The sequence below is a fragment of the Amphibalanus amphitrite genome, unplaced genomic scaffold, assembly GCF_019059575.1.
Source record: "Amphibalanus amphitrite isolate SeventyFive unplaced genomic scaffold, NRLGWU_Aamphi_draft 001145F_arrow, whole genome shotgun sequence".
Taxonomy (NCBI): domain Eukaryota; kingdom Metazoa; phylum Arthropoda; class Thecostraca; order Balanomorpha; family Balanidae; genus Amphibalanus; species Amphibalanus amphitrite.
The window spans coordinates 154,725-171,995 of record NW_024882639.1 but is presented as its reverse complement, the minus strand read 5'-3'; the positions used below and the strand labels follow the sequence as shown (position 1 = coordinate 171,995).

At 50.1% G+C, this 17,271-nt stretch overlaps 1 protein-coding gene across 1 annotated transcript in view; it reads right to left on the bottom strand.

Annotated features, from left to right (window-relative positions):
* Positions 1-17,271, bottom strand: part of LOC122370566 (POU domain, class 2, transcription factor 3-like) — a 68,268-nt gene that overhangs the window by 3,117 nt on the left and 47,880 nt on the right. The window contains exons 3-7 of the mRNA XM_043346259.1: positions 11,882-12,162; positions 8,462-8,581; positions 7,707-7,844; positions 742-1,129; positions 216-384 (exon numbers count right to left, since the gene is read on the bottom strand). Coding sequence (XP_043202194.1) covers positions 216-384; positions 742-1,129; positions 7,707-7,844; positions 8,462-8,581; positions 11,882-12,162 — 1,096 coding nt within the window. The remainder of the gene's footprint in view (positions 1-215; positions 385-741; positions 1,130-7,706; positions 7,845-8,461; positions 8,582-11,881; positions 12,163-17,271) is intronic.

Here is a 17,271-nt window from a genome sequence, read left to right as displayed (position 1 = left end):
CGCAACATCAAATGGTACGGAAGATAATAATAATGAACACGACGTGGTTGACTGCAGCATTTATAACGACCAGGCTCTCCGCAACGAGTGAGAAATATTGACATCAAAATAGTATACGCCGTTGAACATCGACCATTGGTAACTGAACATGGAAAAAAGACATCGGTAGCCAGCGCGCAATGATGGTTTCGCTCTTATAATTCGTTTTAGCTTACCTGGACATGGTGCTGTCGGCATCTGCCAGCCACTTCTGTAGCAGCGGCTTTAGCTTGCACATGTTCTTGAAGCTCAGGTTGAGCGCCTCGAACCGGGAGATGGTCGTTTGGGAGAAATCGTTGCCGTACATTTTGCCCATCGCCAGGCCGACGTCACCCTGAGTGAATCCTGGAACAGATACAATAACATAAGGTCAATGAGCAATCCGCTTACGGCTATAGCACAGCGATGCTAATTACATAGTAGAATTCCCATATTACTTTTACCTAATGCCAAAAGCATGCCAATGTGCCTCAACTATTTTGGTTACGTTCATGTTTAACGATCGGTCTGATAGAAATTTGGTGGACCGTAATCTGACATGTTATTTCTGACAGGCTATGCCCGAGCTGCTTTGGCCGTCTTGCTGGCTTCCTTTCTAGCTCGTTCTTACACCCAGTCCAGTCCCCCAACCAATCCCATATGCTGGCAACATCGCGAATCCTTCCCCACCTCTCCCGTCCTCTAAGCGTTCGCGCCACTCACCGAGCTTGATGCGGCGCTGTTTGAACGTCTTGGCGAACTGCTCCAGCTCCTCCAGGTCTGTCGTTTCGTCGGGCGGCGGCTCCGTGTAGCGGATGGGCGCGGCCGGTGGCGGCGGGGGTGGTCCGTGCTGACCGGCGACGCTGGCCGGCGGCTGAGGCCCGAACCGAGCACCGCAAGAGACGGGTGGCGGTGGTGGCGGTGGGTGGCGCGCCAGCAAACCGCTCGGCGGCGGGCTGGGAGACGGTGGCCCGGCCAGCTGCCGCTGCTTCTGCAGCTGCTGCAGCTGCTGGGCCGCTTGCGCCAGCTGCTGTACCTGCGCCACCTGGGCGTGGCTGACGGTCGGCGAGCCCTGGAGACCGGCTGGTAGGAGCCCGGACTGCAACAGACCCTGCGGCGCAGAGAAACGGGAGATGGTCACGGAGAGCAGATCACAGGCACGAAGCACAGATCACAGAAACGGGTCACAACATAGCGCCACATGCCGCAAATCACAGAGAAGGATCACAGGTCACGGATACGGTTCACATATCACAGGTAGCGGGAGATCTAGGAGGTCATAAAAGAGCTGGAAGCAGGTCAAGCGCTGAGTCTGATGACAGAAGAGAGGTCGATCACCTTCAGGACACTGGCCGGTAACCGGCCGCCTTATTTCTGCCAAACCAGAGTCGACCTCCAGTTATGGCAGTACGTCGACCTGCTAATGCAGTAGCCGTGGTGAAAATAGCGCGGCTGCGCTGTGGTTGGGATAATCCGTCGATTCAGGACGCTGCAAGAATTGGCTGATGGTTTGAGACAGACGAGAAAATCAGCGAACGGCTGAACAAACAGGCCAGACATTTACAGAGACGCCGGTAATGGACCGCCGAGGCCACCTCCCGACTGGGAAACTGGCCGCTGAAATTTCAGGCCATGTCCAAAAGCAGCATGCCTGATGATGGGATTATCCTGATGCACCGTCCAATACGTCTGATGGGTGTAATTTTGAACCACAATGGCCATTTCTATTGTCTCCGTGGCGGCAGGTACCATTTTATCGGTTAAATGTTATATTTTGTAATTTATTTTCAGTTTAATCTAGTATTCCTAATAGTTCACTAGCATTGTTTTTCAGCTAGATGCAGTTTGTGCTCTTCTCGGCCTTCCCATCGCTGCCGACAGCAGTACACAGCTCCACGCATTTTGGGGTGAAAAGTCCCTTCATCCCATTTGCCGGCCGCCATCCCCCGAGGCCATTGTCCGCACGATGTAATCTTTTGATAGCCCCAGATAAGCTTAGCAATTTGCATGAACATAAATCCTGATGGCACGGGCGCGAGGGCTCCTTGTCGCTCCGTCTATCCCCTCGGCAGACTGGTCACCACCATTGTTGCTCGTCGCAACGGCGCGGCGAAAACACGAATTTTATCCAGCCCGAGGCAAACTAAGTTTGTTTTTTACGCGACCGAAATGCAAACTGCTGATTTGATGCGCTGGCCGCCTCCCCCCAGTGCATTATGTGTTCGTCCACTCGTTTTATTATGGCCCTCTGAATAGCGCCGAATGAGGGCGTCCTTTATGGGCCTGGGCTGGCCTTTGTCGCCCCGCCGACCGGCCGCCGGCTGAATACATCGCGGCCGGAGGCATCTCCCCAAAGGTCAATATTTCAAGACGGCCCGCCGAATTAGCATGCGTTTCGGCGGCGCCGGCGGCCGTAACTTATTGAGTCTGGCGCCCCCACGCTCAGGCTCATTATCCCCTGGGGAGCGGCCGGCCGGACCGACTGGGGATGAGGCGGGGGTGGACACGAGCGGAGACCAGCGGCGGCCACCGTCCCCGGCCGTATTCAAACAGAGCCGCGCGCCGCCGCGCCGAAATCGCTGGACGCTGTCCATTTGAATTTATCGCCGCGGAGGCCATTTTGGCCTGCAACTGTCTTCAATATGGGAGTATTGATGTGGCGACCGGCGGCGCGACCGGTCCGCCGGGGGTGGGGTGAGCGGGAGGGGAGGGGGCGTGCGCGTCCTCTGTTTGCTGGAGACGCCGCCTCCGCCGGATGAATTGGTGACCGCCTACGCTGAAAGGCGGCGTCGCCGGCCGAATTTACGCCGCCTTAAATTTCGTTAGGCTGTCGCGCTCGGGAGTGTACCGGCAGGGAGGCTGCGACAGGTAGACGCGGTCCGATGGGCTACCGGTGGCCGCCGCTGGCTGGAGGGGGAGGACTGAGAGGGTGAGATGGGTCACTCAGGTCAGGTCACAATTGTAGACTGTAAGGGATGAGGCTACTTAGTGTCAAATATAATACAGTAAAATAGAAATTAAATCAGGTATTCCAACTTTTAGCTAATTTATACTCGAAGTTCTTGCAGTCTTCTAAATAGTAAACTAACTATACCTACTCTTTGATAGACTTCACTTGCTTAGATTCATGGGGCGATCTTCCATCAATTTGTAAGCACGGTGGTAATGCCATCTTAGAGGACATTTCATCATCTGTTCTTCTACTATATCAAACAAGATTTTGATGATATGACCTGTCGTCAATATGGTTTGACACACGAGGCATGCCTTTTATTGAAAGGCATATAGGGACCTTTGCACGCGCAGAGGCATATACTTATTGGTATGTATCGTAACGGAACTAACTTCTCGGAAATCACGAAACTAATCAAGGCTTTCAATGCATAATACCTGACTACTATGCATTTCAGACCCCATGAGACCCTGTTTTTCGGCGATAATTTCTCCAATTTTTGTCCAATCAGCTTGAAATTTTGGCATACGGTATTTCAGCTCAAGCGCCAATTTTTGTCAATATGGTCTCTTAACAAAATATCGAAATTTAGAGCACTTGTCGTTGGCTCGTAATGTTAATGAGTTTTTGCACCCGGATAGAGGCTCGCTCGCTGCCGCACCGGATTGGATAGGAGCGCTGGCCAATCACGTTACGCCGGGCCCAACTTAACTCCGCCCACTGGCCGTGACCGCGATGGGTCTATGCCGTTTTAGTCGGCGTCAGCACCGCGGAGAGGTCGCATCAGGACCGCATACTGGAGACAATGGAGCTGGCAAAGTTGTTTCGGGACGAAAGTCAAAAAATTATCCGTTCGAGGGCAGTGGTGTCCTCTTCTCCATATTTTGGTATTTTAACGTCGAACCAGCTCACAATATTCAAAATGATCAGAGGCCAGTTTTACCAACAGAACAATAGCCGCCTGCCAAATGTTTTTGCGGAGACTGCTTCAGATACGGAGCGTAAAAAGCAAAGCCCTATCTGATTACGTGATGTGAAGCGGTCTTTAGGTGAAAATTTCCGGCCGGCGGCCATTTTTCTGTTGGTAAAACTGGCCTCAGAATCAGAGTAGGATCAATTATATAGGACCGAACCGGCCGTAAGAGAAAAGATAGATGAACTCTTGGACTCTGGGCACTTATTTACGCCGGAGTTGCACCTATCTGATCGTCAGGTTGGGTCAGGTCACTACCCGATTACCTGTGCGATCATGCGTACAGCGTAAGCCTCCACATGACCCAAAAATATTGATATATTTGGCAGCTTCAATACATGTTTCTGAGGAAGGCGCAGAAAGCAACAAAGTAGAATGAAGACTTATGTCGCGGGCGCGGCCGATTGCCTGGGGCATCACTCCAGCGAGACGACCGTATTCGTGATTCGTAAAGCGATGCGGGGCGCCGGGTGGAGCATAAGCGTGATGTGTCATGTGGTCGAATTGTCCTTAATCGCTGTATGTGCTATATTGTTAAGACGTGCACACAAAGAAATAGGAATGTGGCAGGCGGACGTTGAGCACTATACGGGAACAGTCAGCACTATACGGGAAAGGTTTCGCAGGAAGAGCTGTCAGGCCTATACAGAGCTCTAGAAACATAAAAATGTTCCGACATAAAAGGTGTAGAATTAAGAAACACATTTTTTTTTTGTAATTTGGACGTAGTCTGACCTGATACATAATTTTACGCAACCACTTGAAATCAACAGCGTCTTTTATGTGCGTTTTTCACAAGCCCCGAATCTTGTGTGGAATTTATATTTTTGTGACTGAACAGGAAGTACGTACACTTGTGATAAATACAAAATCAAGGGCTTCAGCTAGTGCGTTACTTATGCGCGCTTTTTTTGCTCATTCGATGAAGTTACGGCTGCAACAAGTGCACGGCACCTACGCTCCATGCGAGCCGCCCCGGTGCGGCAGCCACCGCCGCCCGCTCCACGCAGCCGACTGACCGGCCAAGGTCACCGCCCCATCCGCCGGGAGGGCGGAGCTTAATGGTCACGTGTTTGTGACGTCATGCGTACGCACGGATAGCCTCTACTCCACTGACGGATTTACGGAGCCGATTTTAACATTACGAGGCAACGACAAGTACCCTTAAATTTAATATTTTGTTAAGAGACCATATTGACGAAAATTGGCGCTTGATTTGAAATGTCCATTGTGAAAATTTGAAGCAAATTGGACAAATATTAAATAAATTATCGCCAAAAAACAGGGTCTCATGGGGTCTGAAATGCATAGGGGCATTCCACGTCAAATCGAACAAAAATCGGCTGTTTTGCACCTTACCATCAGCGATTTCATTATAAATTTGTGAGCGAGTTCCTGTGCCGCCCCGGACATTACATTGATGTTTTTTGCACATTCTGACCACAGGTCTTCTAAATATAGGGCATCAAATTTTTACAAAATGTTGCATCTTTATATTTTTGAACGACCATAACTTTGGTTGTACTTGTTTGATTTGAATGAAATAAACCTTACTGTTTAGGTAATTTCTTAAGCATTTGTTTAGAATTGCATCGACTTAAATATATGACCTTGAAATTTGCTGAACTCTGTTCTTAAGCACAAAAATTGAAATAGCAAAAAACACGCCACCTTCGATTTGGCTCATTTTCATATATTTTATTGCCTACCATATTCTTAACAACCTGTGAAAAAATTAGAGTGGGCCATTCATAAATTTTGAAGAAAATGGCACATATGCAAACGTATGTTAGCACACGCAGTGGAGGGGAAGAGTGAATTTCGCCCCACCCCTCCTGTTTTTCGCCAATATCTCATAATATTGATGCGAAATTACTTATGGCTACCTGTCCAGAATTGAATTGCACATCTCATCGTGCAAGCAATAAGACAATCGGTTCACAACTGTTCTAGTAATAGCGGTGTAAAGTGAACATCCTGTCGCCGCGGCGACGCGGCGACTCGGCAGCCGGCGCCGACCGCTACGCGCCGCCTGAATTGTAGACTGTGCCGGGACGGGACGGAACGGTTCCGTATTTACATCGCGCTCCTTACCGCGGATTACGTTCGATTCGCATCAAATTTTGTGAGAAGACTAAGAAATGTACAGGCAATCTTATGGTGAAAGAATTCTGAAAATAGGTTCGTAAACAATTGAAATATGAACGTGTAAACACACAATTGTGACTGCTGCATTTCCCGCGTCGGCCGGCGGCGCGGCGACATGTTACTCTTAGCAGGACTCTAACTGCCATATTTATTATCGGATTAACTAGAAATTCCCCATACATACTCAAAAATGTATGTTCTTTCATATAGTGAAGATCAAAAGACGTGAAGATATCGTTGCGTGATCATGTTTTCGTTGAATTTATTTCATGATGCATTTCCACACGGCTCAAAATTCACCGCAAAATACCGTTTGCCTGAGACACTTTTACAATGGAACGTGAATGCTTGACTACGATGACTATGCATTTCCATTCTCGCAGAGTTTGGGATATCACTAATCAGCAATCATTCATTTCAGAAAGTGTACACAAGCAAGCATGTCTTGACTCTGTCTTTCAAGGTCACGCGCGGTTGCGTGATGTTGATGCATGAAAACGGCGTTTGCCGCGAAAGTTATGAATGGCCCACTCCAATTTTTTCACAGATGGTTAGGAACATTGTGACGGACATAATATGTAAAAATTACTCAAATCGAAGGTGGCGTGTTTTTTGCTATTTAAATTTTTCTGTTTTAATTCAAGGTCAAATGCATTTCAAGGTCACTTCAATTTAATTTTATAATTAAAAATCAAAGCCTTATCAATTGCCTACAAGACCCTGTTAATATCATTTTGATACCAGAAAAGGAACCAGAGTTATAAGCATTTAAAAAAATGATGTGTGGCATTTTTGGCTATATTCGATGAGCTATATCTCGGCGATACGTTATCAAATTTCGAAAATATTACACGTAACTCAGTTTTGAACCATGCCCAGTCTGCCTACAAATTTTCAGAAAAATCGAAGGGGATGACGGATTTCGGTGTTTGATTTGACGTGGAATGCCCCCATAGTAGTCACATATATGTGACTAGTCAGACGGCCCAGACGTTTCTATAGAAACGTCTGGGCCGTGAATCAATGCACAAAGAAGGCTGGTCAGTGGTCAAATAATCAACGATCCGTATCGCATCTAGCCTTCTCAACTCAGTAGAGAAAAGATCAGAAAAGTACAATCGACATGCCACCTTCATTCACTCGGCCGAATAACAACCGATTCTCGCCATCCAGCTGACGTGTCACTCAACTTCTAATAACTTCATGTGAAAAGCTGAATCCATAGAGGAGTTGCCAGTTAATGTGCACTCAACTGCAAGCGCTTGGCAACGCACCAATGGAATAAAAGCAGGTTGCATAATATAAAGGTGCCATTACATCCGTGATATTAAATAGTTTTGTTTGCTGTCATTGCCTCCTTGTAGGATGTTTTGCAATGTACGTAGGTTCGAAGGTCCGCTAAAAGACCTCGTTCAATAAAAACTCATTTGAAGAATCCGGAAACCTGATATTCAAGCCATACCTACAATTCAAGGCATTAAATTCATTGAATAAAACGGAACAATTTACTAAAAAGAATAAAGAATACATCATATGTGTCACGTCACACATTTCTACAAAACTGTATTTGTGTCATACCAACACACAGCATGCCAGGGAAGGACTTCCGCTCACCTGGTTCTGCAAGAACAGCTGCTGCGCCGAGAGGTGGCCGTGCCCGCCAGCAGGACTCATCATCATGAACTGCTGCAGCTGCTGCTGGAGCGTCTGCTGCTGGTGCTGCAGCTGCTGCTTCAGCGCCGCCAGCAGAGCCTGACAATGGCGGTGACGTCATCATCGTGATCGTTGAGCGCGATGTCTATTTGCATGCATTATTTTATGTCAGCTTCTGAAGGGCTGAATGCTGATCGTTACGGATACAATCAATGTCACTTTGTCATACGAGTCATACGAGTCCCTGAGTACCTTTGCTATATCCATTATCCACCTGTCTGATCAATGAGAAGTAGTACTTTCACATCATCAGCCTCTTTGGACTGTGTGACGGCTGAGATGGTGACAGCGAGCAGTTGTCGCATCGCGTTACTCAATGGTTTAATGATTTTGCTCGAATCTAACTGCAATGAATATTACAAAGTTATGGCAGGTATAGTTAGTTGTTTGTCTCCAACCCACCCCTAGGGCTTGACAGTCACGGTATCTCAGTGATGCTGAAGCAAGGAAGTGAGCTTTATACGAGAGACGACCGATGAGAAGCTAACCGGCTCTTATGAGATAGTATATTTATTTATTCTTCTAAGAGTTAATTTTGCCTCTAACAAATATCTCCAACATTATCTCTACCGCTCGAGAAACGGCTGCGTTTTATCTATGTAATGTATAATCACCGCGGGCCAACTAATCTCGATTTTCGATGCGCATGGACTCACCTGTATGGACTCGCTGTTTCCTCCGAAGCCGCTCATCGTGCCGCCGTACGCCGCGGACATCGTCGGCACCTGATTGGCTGCCGCTGCCGCCGCCGCCAGCTGATTGTGCAACATGATTTGCTGCCGGGGCGACACAACACGGGTCAAGGTCAGCCACGAGCGCACCAGCGCCATCTGCGTACAGCGATGAGAGACTATGGGATGGAGTTTTTATTAGGTAAAGTGGACATGAGACCAGGGGCGGATCCAGAAAATCTCCAAGGGAGGGGCCATTAGAAACCAGGAGGCTCCCCCATAATCCCACCTGTTGGAGGCCCCATCTTCCTATACTTGTTGGCCCCCCCCCCCAAAAAAAACTGCGTCTATTGAGCTTATCTAGCTGTTCAGGCAACATCTCAACATCTGTGCAGGCTTGGAGGCCCTCTGTGCAGGTTAGGAGGCCCTGTAAAAGTGGTCATCTCTGTGAGTATAAGAGACCTCCAAGTTATGAAAAGCTTTACCAATCTTCTAACAAAGAAGTCTTCTCAGCTAGTCTTCTAAGAAATAACTAAGTGGGTAGGTTAAAAAAAAAACTCATCGGATTTCGGCCACTTTATTTTCAGGAGACCCCTTTTCAGCTTTTTAACTTTTTAACTTTTTATTTTATTTTTGAAAAAAATCGGCCAAGGGGGGGGGGGGCCATGGCCCCCATGCCCCCCCCCTTGTATCCGCGCCTGCATGAGACAAGAGTACGTCCTGGAAAACCAACAACAGTGGTAACGTTTTATCAAACTCTTCTTGTTGGGGTCGCATATCAAATATTAGGTATAGTTACATTTCGTATAGAAGACAAGCCGTCGTTTATTTCAATGAAACGTTTAGGACGACTATTATTTCAAACTTTGTCGTAAGTCCTTTTAAGGCTATCCAATTAATTTGCGCCACTTTGTATCCGTATTCATCATCCAGATTTCCTAGGCCAAACCATCCTGCAGCCTTCCAGGAGCTATGTTTGCCTTTGTTACCGGTAACGTTACAGCTCTGTGCTGAATGCGGGCGCCATAGGATGCTCCACTACTGCCAATTTCTCGCCAGACCAGAACCAGGACGAGAACGAGGTCACTTTTTGTTAGCGGCTGCCCGCGACTGAGCGACATTTACCGAGTCTCCGACAGAGCCGTCATCGAACGCATCCCACAAGATGCGCGATAAAGATTAGCTCTCTTTTTCGTTTGGTGAATATTGAAGCAATTACTAAAATATATTCAGCAAGACATTGGACACTAATGGACAAAAACGGGTTGTGTCATTCTTCATAGCGATAATGAATCTTTATAATAAAATGGAAATATACCTATTGAAAAATAGCTCACCAGTATAGCGCCTTTTGGGGCGACTAACGGAGCGAGCGAGGGGGTGAGTCTTGCACGTGCGAAATTTCGAGGGGGTACCTCCGAGGGGGACTTGTGCACGGCAACCTACTGACCGGTTTCTAGCGATGTGCCAAATTTGAGCACAATCGGCCCAGCCGTTCTCGAGATCTGGGAGCGGCACCCTGCACGTGCGCACGTGCAAAATGGGTCCCAACTGACTTGTGCACGGCACCCTACTAACTGGTCCCTAACTGTGTACCAAATTTGAGCGCCATCGGTCCAGCCGTTCTCGAGATCTGGAAACGACCCCTGCACGTGCGCACGTGCAGCAGCACCCCAACTCTGGCACATGGATATGCAGTGCCTAGTGGGTGCCAACCTACATGCCAACTTTCAGCGCAATCGGCCAAGTAGTTACCGAGATATTGCAACAATTACAAAACTGACACCTCTTCGTTTTGCACGTGGCACGTGCATAAGGGGTCACCCACATGCATCGGGAATAGTCCAATACTTGGTAGAACGAATGAAGCTACCCTACAAAAATTACCGCATGTAAATCGGTCAAGTGGTTGCTGAGATATAAGCCTCGCAAAAGCGTCCGCACGGCCGGCCGGCCGGCCGGCCGGCCGGTCGGCCGGCCGGCCGCTCATACTCAGAAATTTCCGTTATTCTACGTAAGACTCCGCTCGCTTCGCTCGCTCCGTAACCATTCACGAATGGTCACTATGCAGTTTTTACTTTTTATCATTCCACGATTCTCCTATTGTTTTGCGCAAGTATCTTCTCCGACGTATTTGGTCGTACCTAAACATCTGGCCTTCCCGCTTTTCATCGTAGACACCTTATAGTCGTACGGCGAGTGTCTCCCCTCTCCAGCGCCCCTCTCCCTTCCCAGTCTGAACATCCGCACCCCTCTGTTTTCAGGCGAACACAGCGAGCCTGGTGGTCATCTAACAACAGCTGAATGTGTGTCTGTCTGCCTGTCTGCCTGTCTGTCTGTCTGTCTGCCTGTCTGTCTGTCTGTCTGCCCGTCTGCCTGTCTGCCTGTCTGCTTGTCTGACTGTCTGTTTGCATGTACATATGTCTGACACTGTCCACTATGCGACATGTGACTGTATGTGCTTGAGTGGTAAGAGCAGAAGTATTTAAGGAAACAAAAACACCAGACAAACGCATTTCATTGATTTGTCTACTCACTCACCATAAACATTAAAAATGCATAACCAGAGCTATGTTTTAGGTATAAATATGATAAAGATAAATGACAACAGGCCATTACTATAGACATGGAGGTTAAATTTCAGAGTATGGCGTACATCACCTCTCCTATTACCGCAACTGAGCCAAAACCAATTCCACCGAAAAATGAAAACGTATTGCTTACGGTGACCTTAGCTCAGGTTACCGCTTTTTGGATGACATGATGATATACTTTGGTCTGTGACGGCCAGCAAAATACCACTAACACCGAGAACATCTGTTCTTTTTGGAGTCTGTCGCACGATACGGTTATCTGCTTGCTTTTCGTTGGTTGGTTGTCGCACTAGTTCAGCACACAACCCATTCCAACCAACTCTTTACTGTCTTCGTTACCCAATTTAACCATGTTTGTTTGATACATATACAATCTGTTGCCCGTTTCCTGTCGTCGTCTGCTGTCCAGGCGTTCAGGGTCAAAGCAGGGTCATCGGAGCAGCCCACGGGCACGCACGGCACAGGGTCGATATGCCGACTAATCAGCCCTGGGCGGCATCCCTAATCAAAGGGTAGCCGGCATTACAAATCAATAGTAATGTTTCAACGATGAGTTCATTACAGACCGGACCGGCCACCAGATGAATGCGTGTGATCGGTCGGGCTCGGCGACCTCGGCCGACCTCTGGTGACCTTGGTCTGGGAATACCACGGTTTGGTAGCTAACCACGCGTTAGCGACACCCACGTGTAACGCAGGCCCGTAATCGGTCTGTCTGGTGACCTGCAAAACAAATATTCTCCTCTCCAGGGTGACAAAAGAGGGTGGAAGGCGAGACCAGAAAGGAAAATCTCTCTGCGCCATGACCTACCTGTGTCAGCGTCATGTGACCGGCCTGGATGGCGGCCAGGGCGGCCTGCACGCCGGCAGCTGAGGGCGGGGGCGGCGGCGGGGGCGGCGGCGCCAGGCGCGCGGCCGGCGGCGAGCCTGAGTCGCGCTGCGGTGCCAGGTTCAGCACCCCGTCCCTCTCCGAGTCCAGCGAGTCCTCTCTGGAGAGGTCGCCGGCCGGGTCGGCGCCGCCGCCGCCGCCACCCACCGCGCCCTCCGAGGAGTCGCTCCGTCCGTCGTCCAGGTCACCGTTGATCCCGGAGTCTGCCGATAGAGGGGAGGGGGTCAGTTATGGTCACAGGTCGGGTAGGGCTGGTCATAGGGCCGGTTACAGGGTTGGTCACAGGGTCGGTTTCATGGCCGATCTGAGTGTGAAAAGGTTTAAATGCCGTGGAAGCGTGATTCATAAATACGGGAAATAATGTCCGTATGAGTGGTGATACATGCTTGCACATGTACCAGCTTTATAGTAAGGGCAATACCCTTGTATAAGCATCATTATCGACAGAGGAATTTCCACGAAACTTTTCGAGAAGGGTAACACTTGAGCGACCCTCAACTGGTGCACTAAAGACTCAGTCAAGCTCAAAGCAGCAACGCCAAACTTCAATCTATCGCTGATGCTTTCAAGAAATTTAAAAGGAACACTTCGCACCTAGTTTCCACAAGTCACCCAATACTTGGATGGTATTAGTTGAATACATCCGTAGCTGGCTCCCGTCCCGGAAAATCTCTGTTGTAATAACGGAATGGTGCAAAAAGATACAAGCCAGATGATGCAGAGAGGATGAACTAAGATTGACTCAGGGGCTGTTCAGCGTTCACTGTTCAGAAAATGTATAGAAACGCAAAGTGAGAGAGTCCAGGAAATACCCAGGGCCTGTCCAGGGGAGAGTCCAGGGAGTGTCCACAGAGTATCCAGCTGGATGACTGGGGGGACGGCCGAGCACTGAGCAGACGTCCGACGTCTCGCGCTCCCCATCCTCTCCCCAGCCGTCACAGCGCCGGCCCGGCCGCACTCAATTTGCCGCCGTAATTGAATCTTTGACTGTGGACATTTTATCTGCCGGCCAGGCCCAAGTTTATTCAACAATCTCTGCGTCTGCTCGCATGGCTGGCTCTGTTGTGCCGCTCAATATATGCATAAACTGGCGGCGGGGACCGGACAGGGGCCGGCGGCGGTGGCGGAGGCGATGTCTGAGGGGCAGTCGGCACCCTCGTCTGCGGGACGCTCTAACGACTCTGTCCAGACAGACGCGGCGGCGCGGGTGTCGGAATCGACGCGCCACGCCGCAGCATTTGACTGCCAACGGGACGGCGCTGTCTAGCCGTCGGACGACGTTGTTAATACAGTGACTTCGCTATGTACTTTGCCTAGAATATGTAGAGCACAATGTCAAATATTCAAGCGTTTGAAGCTGCTTGTCATTAAGCGCTTGTAGTAATTGTCGCGTGGATCGCTTGACTATATGCTAGTAACGATTTCACATAGCATGAGAATGCTGAAGTTATGTGGAGCGGATAACCGATACGCATGTAGATGGCCAGACGCAGGACGCCGTTCATGAATCGACTCGTTTGCGGTCTAGTGCCCCTCCCAGTGAACTCAAATATACAAGCAGTTCACCACCAAAAATATCACGCATTCGTTCTGGTCGGATCAGACGGCACTCGTCACCGCATCAGTGACGACACCACAAGACGGTTTTGCAGCGACGGTTTCCCCGCATCCTCGCCGTTCGGTGTTCTACCACAGCGACGGCGAGGACGGGGACGGCGGCGGGGCATTTACATTGATTCCGTATTCAGCATATGAATCGTGCGGGCTGATAGAGTCAACAGGGCGCAATCAGAGGCCAGATTGTTACCGGCGGCGATATGTAAACGGCGACCACGCGTGGACAGGGCCGGCCGCGCGTGCAGCGTCGGCACCGGACGGAATTTCAGATGGGCGGCCGGGGAGCGTCGTCGCCGCCGCCGCCGCGGTGGTGGCTGGAGACGATCGAGCTGCGCTCTGACGGCGGACGGGGGCGGACAGGGAGGCCGCTGACGGATTGAACGCGAGATGAGACGCAGCCGCGACCCCATCGGCCGGCCATTGTCCATCCGACTTTGATTTTACTCAATCAACAGCCATCTGCAATCTAATTTACCTGTCCATTCAATTTCACACCGAGTCAAAGTGCTCCCTCATTTAGCGCTGATGGAAGCCGTAATGAAATCTCCAGAGTGGCGGCGTCTGAGACAAAAAGATGCGACCGCCCGAGCGCGTCCAAGCCAGCACGGCCATCGACGCGGCGACCCAAATGCAGCAGTCGCCGCCGCACGAATATACAAAGAGCCCAGCGGCGGCAGCACGCAAACAAAGAGCTTGCAAGCTCCCGCCGCTGCAAAAACGCCATTGATCGTCAGCCTATTGAGGGCGGCGTCCGGCGGCGTATCTGGCAGCGTCGACCGCCATGCTTTACATTTCAAATTATTTTCCGCGGCGCGCACGGACGGCGGTCAGTTGATAGTGGCCGACAGCAGCGAAATAGCCACGGCTGAGGCTAACAGATAAGCCGGCGCCGGCCATGCCTCATACGACCGACACTTTTATGGTTATCCAATGAGCCAATGCGGTGCGCCTGCGGCTATTTGATTGAAAAATGATTGAGATTGAAACAACATGGATGGCCGCCGCGGCCGCACGGATGGGATGAGCTCACGTTGATGATGTGACCCATCATGAAAGTATAATCTGAGCTGAGCGGCGGCAGCCGGCGGCGGCGACCACCGTCGGTCAGTGGCGCCGAGCCAGTTCACGCCTGGTCAGGCAGCGCTGGGCTCGCAGTTTATGGCCGCCCAGCTTGCCGACTCGATCCGGCAGAAAATCCGCACAAAATTACGGGCGCGCTCTGACTGATTTCGTGATAATGGAGATGTAGTTATTCTTGATCGCCCAAAGCAGATTAATCGGAGACGAAGGCGATGTGGCTCGAGACGCACTGTCACAGCGGAGATTCCCTACACCTCTTACCAACACGCCGGCATAATTTAGTTGCCGCGCTCCCCGCTCATCGCGGCGTATCCGGTCGTTTTGCTATTTCACTAACCCAATCTGAACGGCTGACAACCCCTTCCGCAACGGATAAATCTCGGCAATTTTAGAGCTAATCTAATCGCTGAAAAATTCAAATTCTTGACAAAACACCCTTGTCCGCGCTGTATTCGGCCTGACGCCAGAGTGTTTTCTTTTGATCGAGTGGCGATTTGAGATGCGCGTGGCGCCCTTTGGACGGGGGAGCGGGCCGGGCTGAAAAGGCCGGCCACGAGCCGTCAAAGGGGAGAAGCGGTGGCGTGTGAGCGCAGTCAAATCGGCACTGGCGCCGCGCCTCCGATCATCAGGTGGACAGATAGGGATGGAGATGTGATTGAAACCGTCCGAGGATGAAAACAGATAAACCGCAACAAGCCACCGCCGCGATTGATGGACAGGGGAGAGGAGCGGCCGGAGGGGAGGCCCAAAAGGCAGCTGGAGGGTGGCTGACGGGACTGGCGCCTCACGCCGCTCTGCGCTGAGGTATAGGATGAGATATAGATAGCTGACAGCAAAGAAAACAAAACGGCCTGAAGTGGCCTGATCCAGTGTAAAATCGTGTCGATAGGAAATGGGATTAGCTGCCATCGAGCGAGCTCTAGTTGCCGTTAACTAGGACGGTGTGTAGAATATTTGGTTCGTGCTAGAGAAGAGACTATCTCTTACAAAATTATGAACGGATCATATTGGTGTTGCCACATTACGTGTATGCAAAAATAGGACAACAGGCTAGATATGACCCAGATGGGTTGATATCGCTAATGCATTTATATTTCTAATGATGGGCATCGGTGCTTGACCCGGTCACTCCCATGGAAGAGATTCCGTTCCCTTTATGCAGTGCGTTGCAGTCTCCAGCGACGCTGGTGCTCGGCGGCACAGCATACCAGTACAGGTGCGTGACGTCAGAGGCTCGAACTGCCCGGCCGGAGAGACAGGCGGAGGGAGACGGATGGCAATTGATATGCTTAAACTATTGAATATCTCATATCGGCATCCACTGTTCTTTATTTCAATCTTATCAGCCTGGACTGCAGACAGCATAGGCTGCAATATCTACATCTTACTAATACCTACAGTGGTCTTCAGCAAGGGTTTGTGAGCCTTGAACATGCCATGACTTAGGTAGCTATAAATGCGCATGGAATGTGGCCCTTGCAGTATTTATTGACTTGATTCACCACGTACAGCAACAAGCCGAAATGACATGAATTTCCCTTCAGTTATTCATGAATGACTTCAACCTAGCGCGCCTATCTCTAGAGAATATGCGAAAGCTGGACCATTAATTTTCCTACCGCAACAGGCTAACATGAAATATCTAATCATGTTCTTATATTATTTAGATGGGCCATTAGCCACTCTTCATTCCAGCCAAGCAAAGGCAAGGCATTTCCTGATTTTCAGTGGTGCGCCATAACGACATTTCTCCCTGATTGCTCGGGCACAAAATTACATTTTAGCCAGAAAATGGTCGCAGATTGGATATTAACCATTTGTTTGCGATTTCCCGTAAACTTCTCGCATACCAGAATCACTGCACTCACACACTGGCGTTGCCATTCGTAGGAGCCAAGAGCAAATGGAATGACAACTTAACGAGCGCGACTCTATCTGCCGGCGCAGAGGGTCTTTGATTAGGGGCCGGCCGGCGCCGACTCGTCACAGCGTCCCAGCACGGCGGCGCCGGACAGTCTCCTCCGCAGACCGGTGATAATTGACCGGCGGCCCGTGATGTATGTACGCTCCGGCACCTCGGCTGGCCGGATCGCCACGGAGCCGGTCTCGGCACACTCCGTCCGGCGCCCCTCCTCGTCCGCTAATTTTTCACCGCTCCCCGCGCGGGCTGCTCCCCTCACTTTAATTCCTTTTTTTCTGAGCGGACAATGGGCAGTTACTTCGTCTCCGGGGTGCCGTTTTTCGATGTATGCTTTGACGCATCCCCGATACCGTGCTGTAACCAAATGGGACATACTGATGGGGATTTTGCATGGGTTCCGACACCGCGGTAGAACGCACTTGTCGGACGCTTCAGGACGTCTAATGGCTTCCCCTGTCTGTAAGTGAGGTCACTTGGGGACAGGGACACTCGGAAGCCAACGTTGTCGGAAGACGACATTAGCAACGCACACAGTTTGACTATCTATTTTGCCATGAAACTATGCCGTGAGGCGTATGTAGGAGGATTGACAAGGCAGCCGTTGATTGACGAATTATATTAAAAAAACAGCACCTATCTACTAGATAGCATTATGACTATTCTGTCAAGGAGAAAGTGACAAAACAAATTTTCA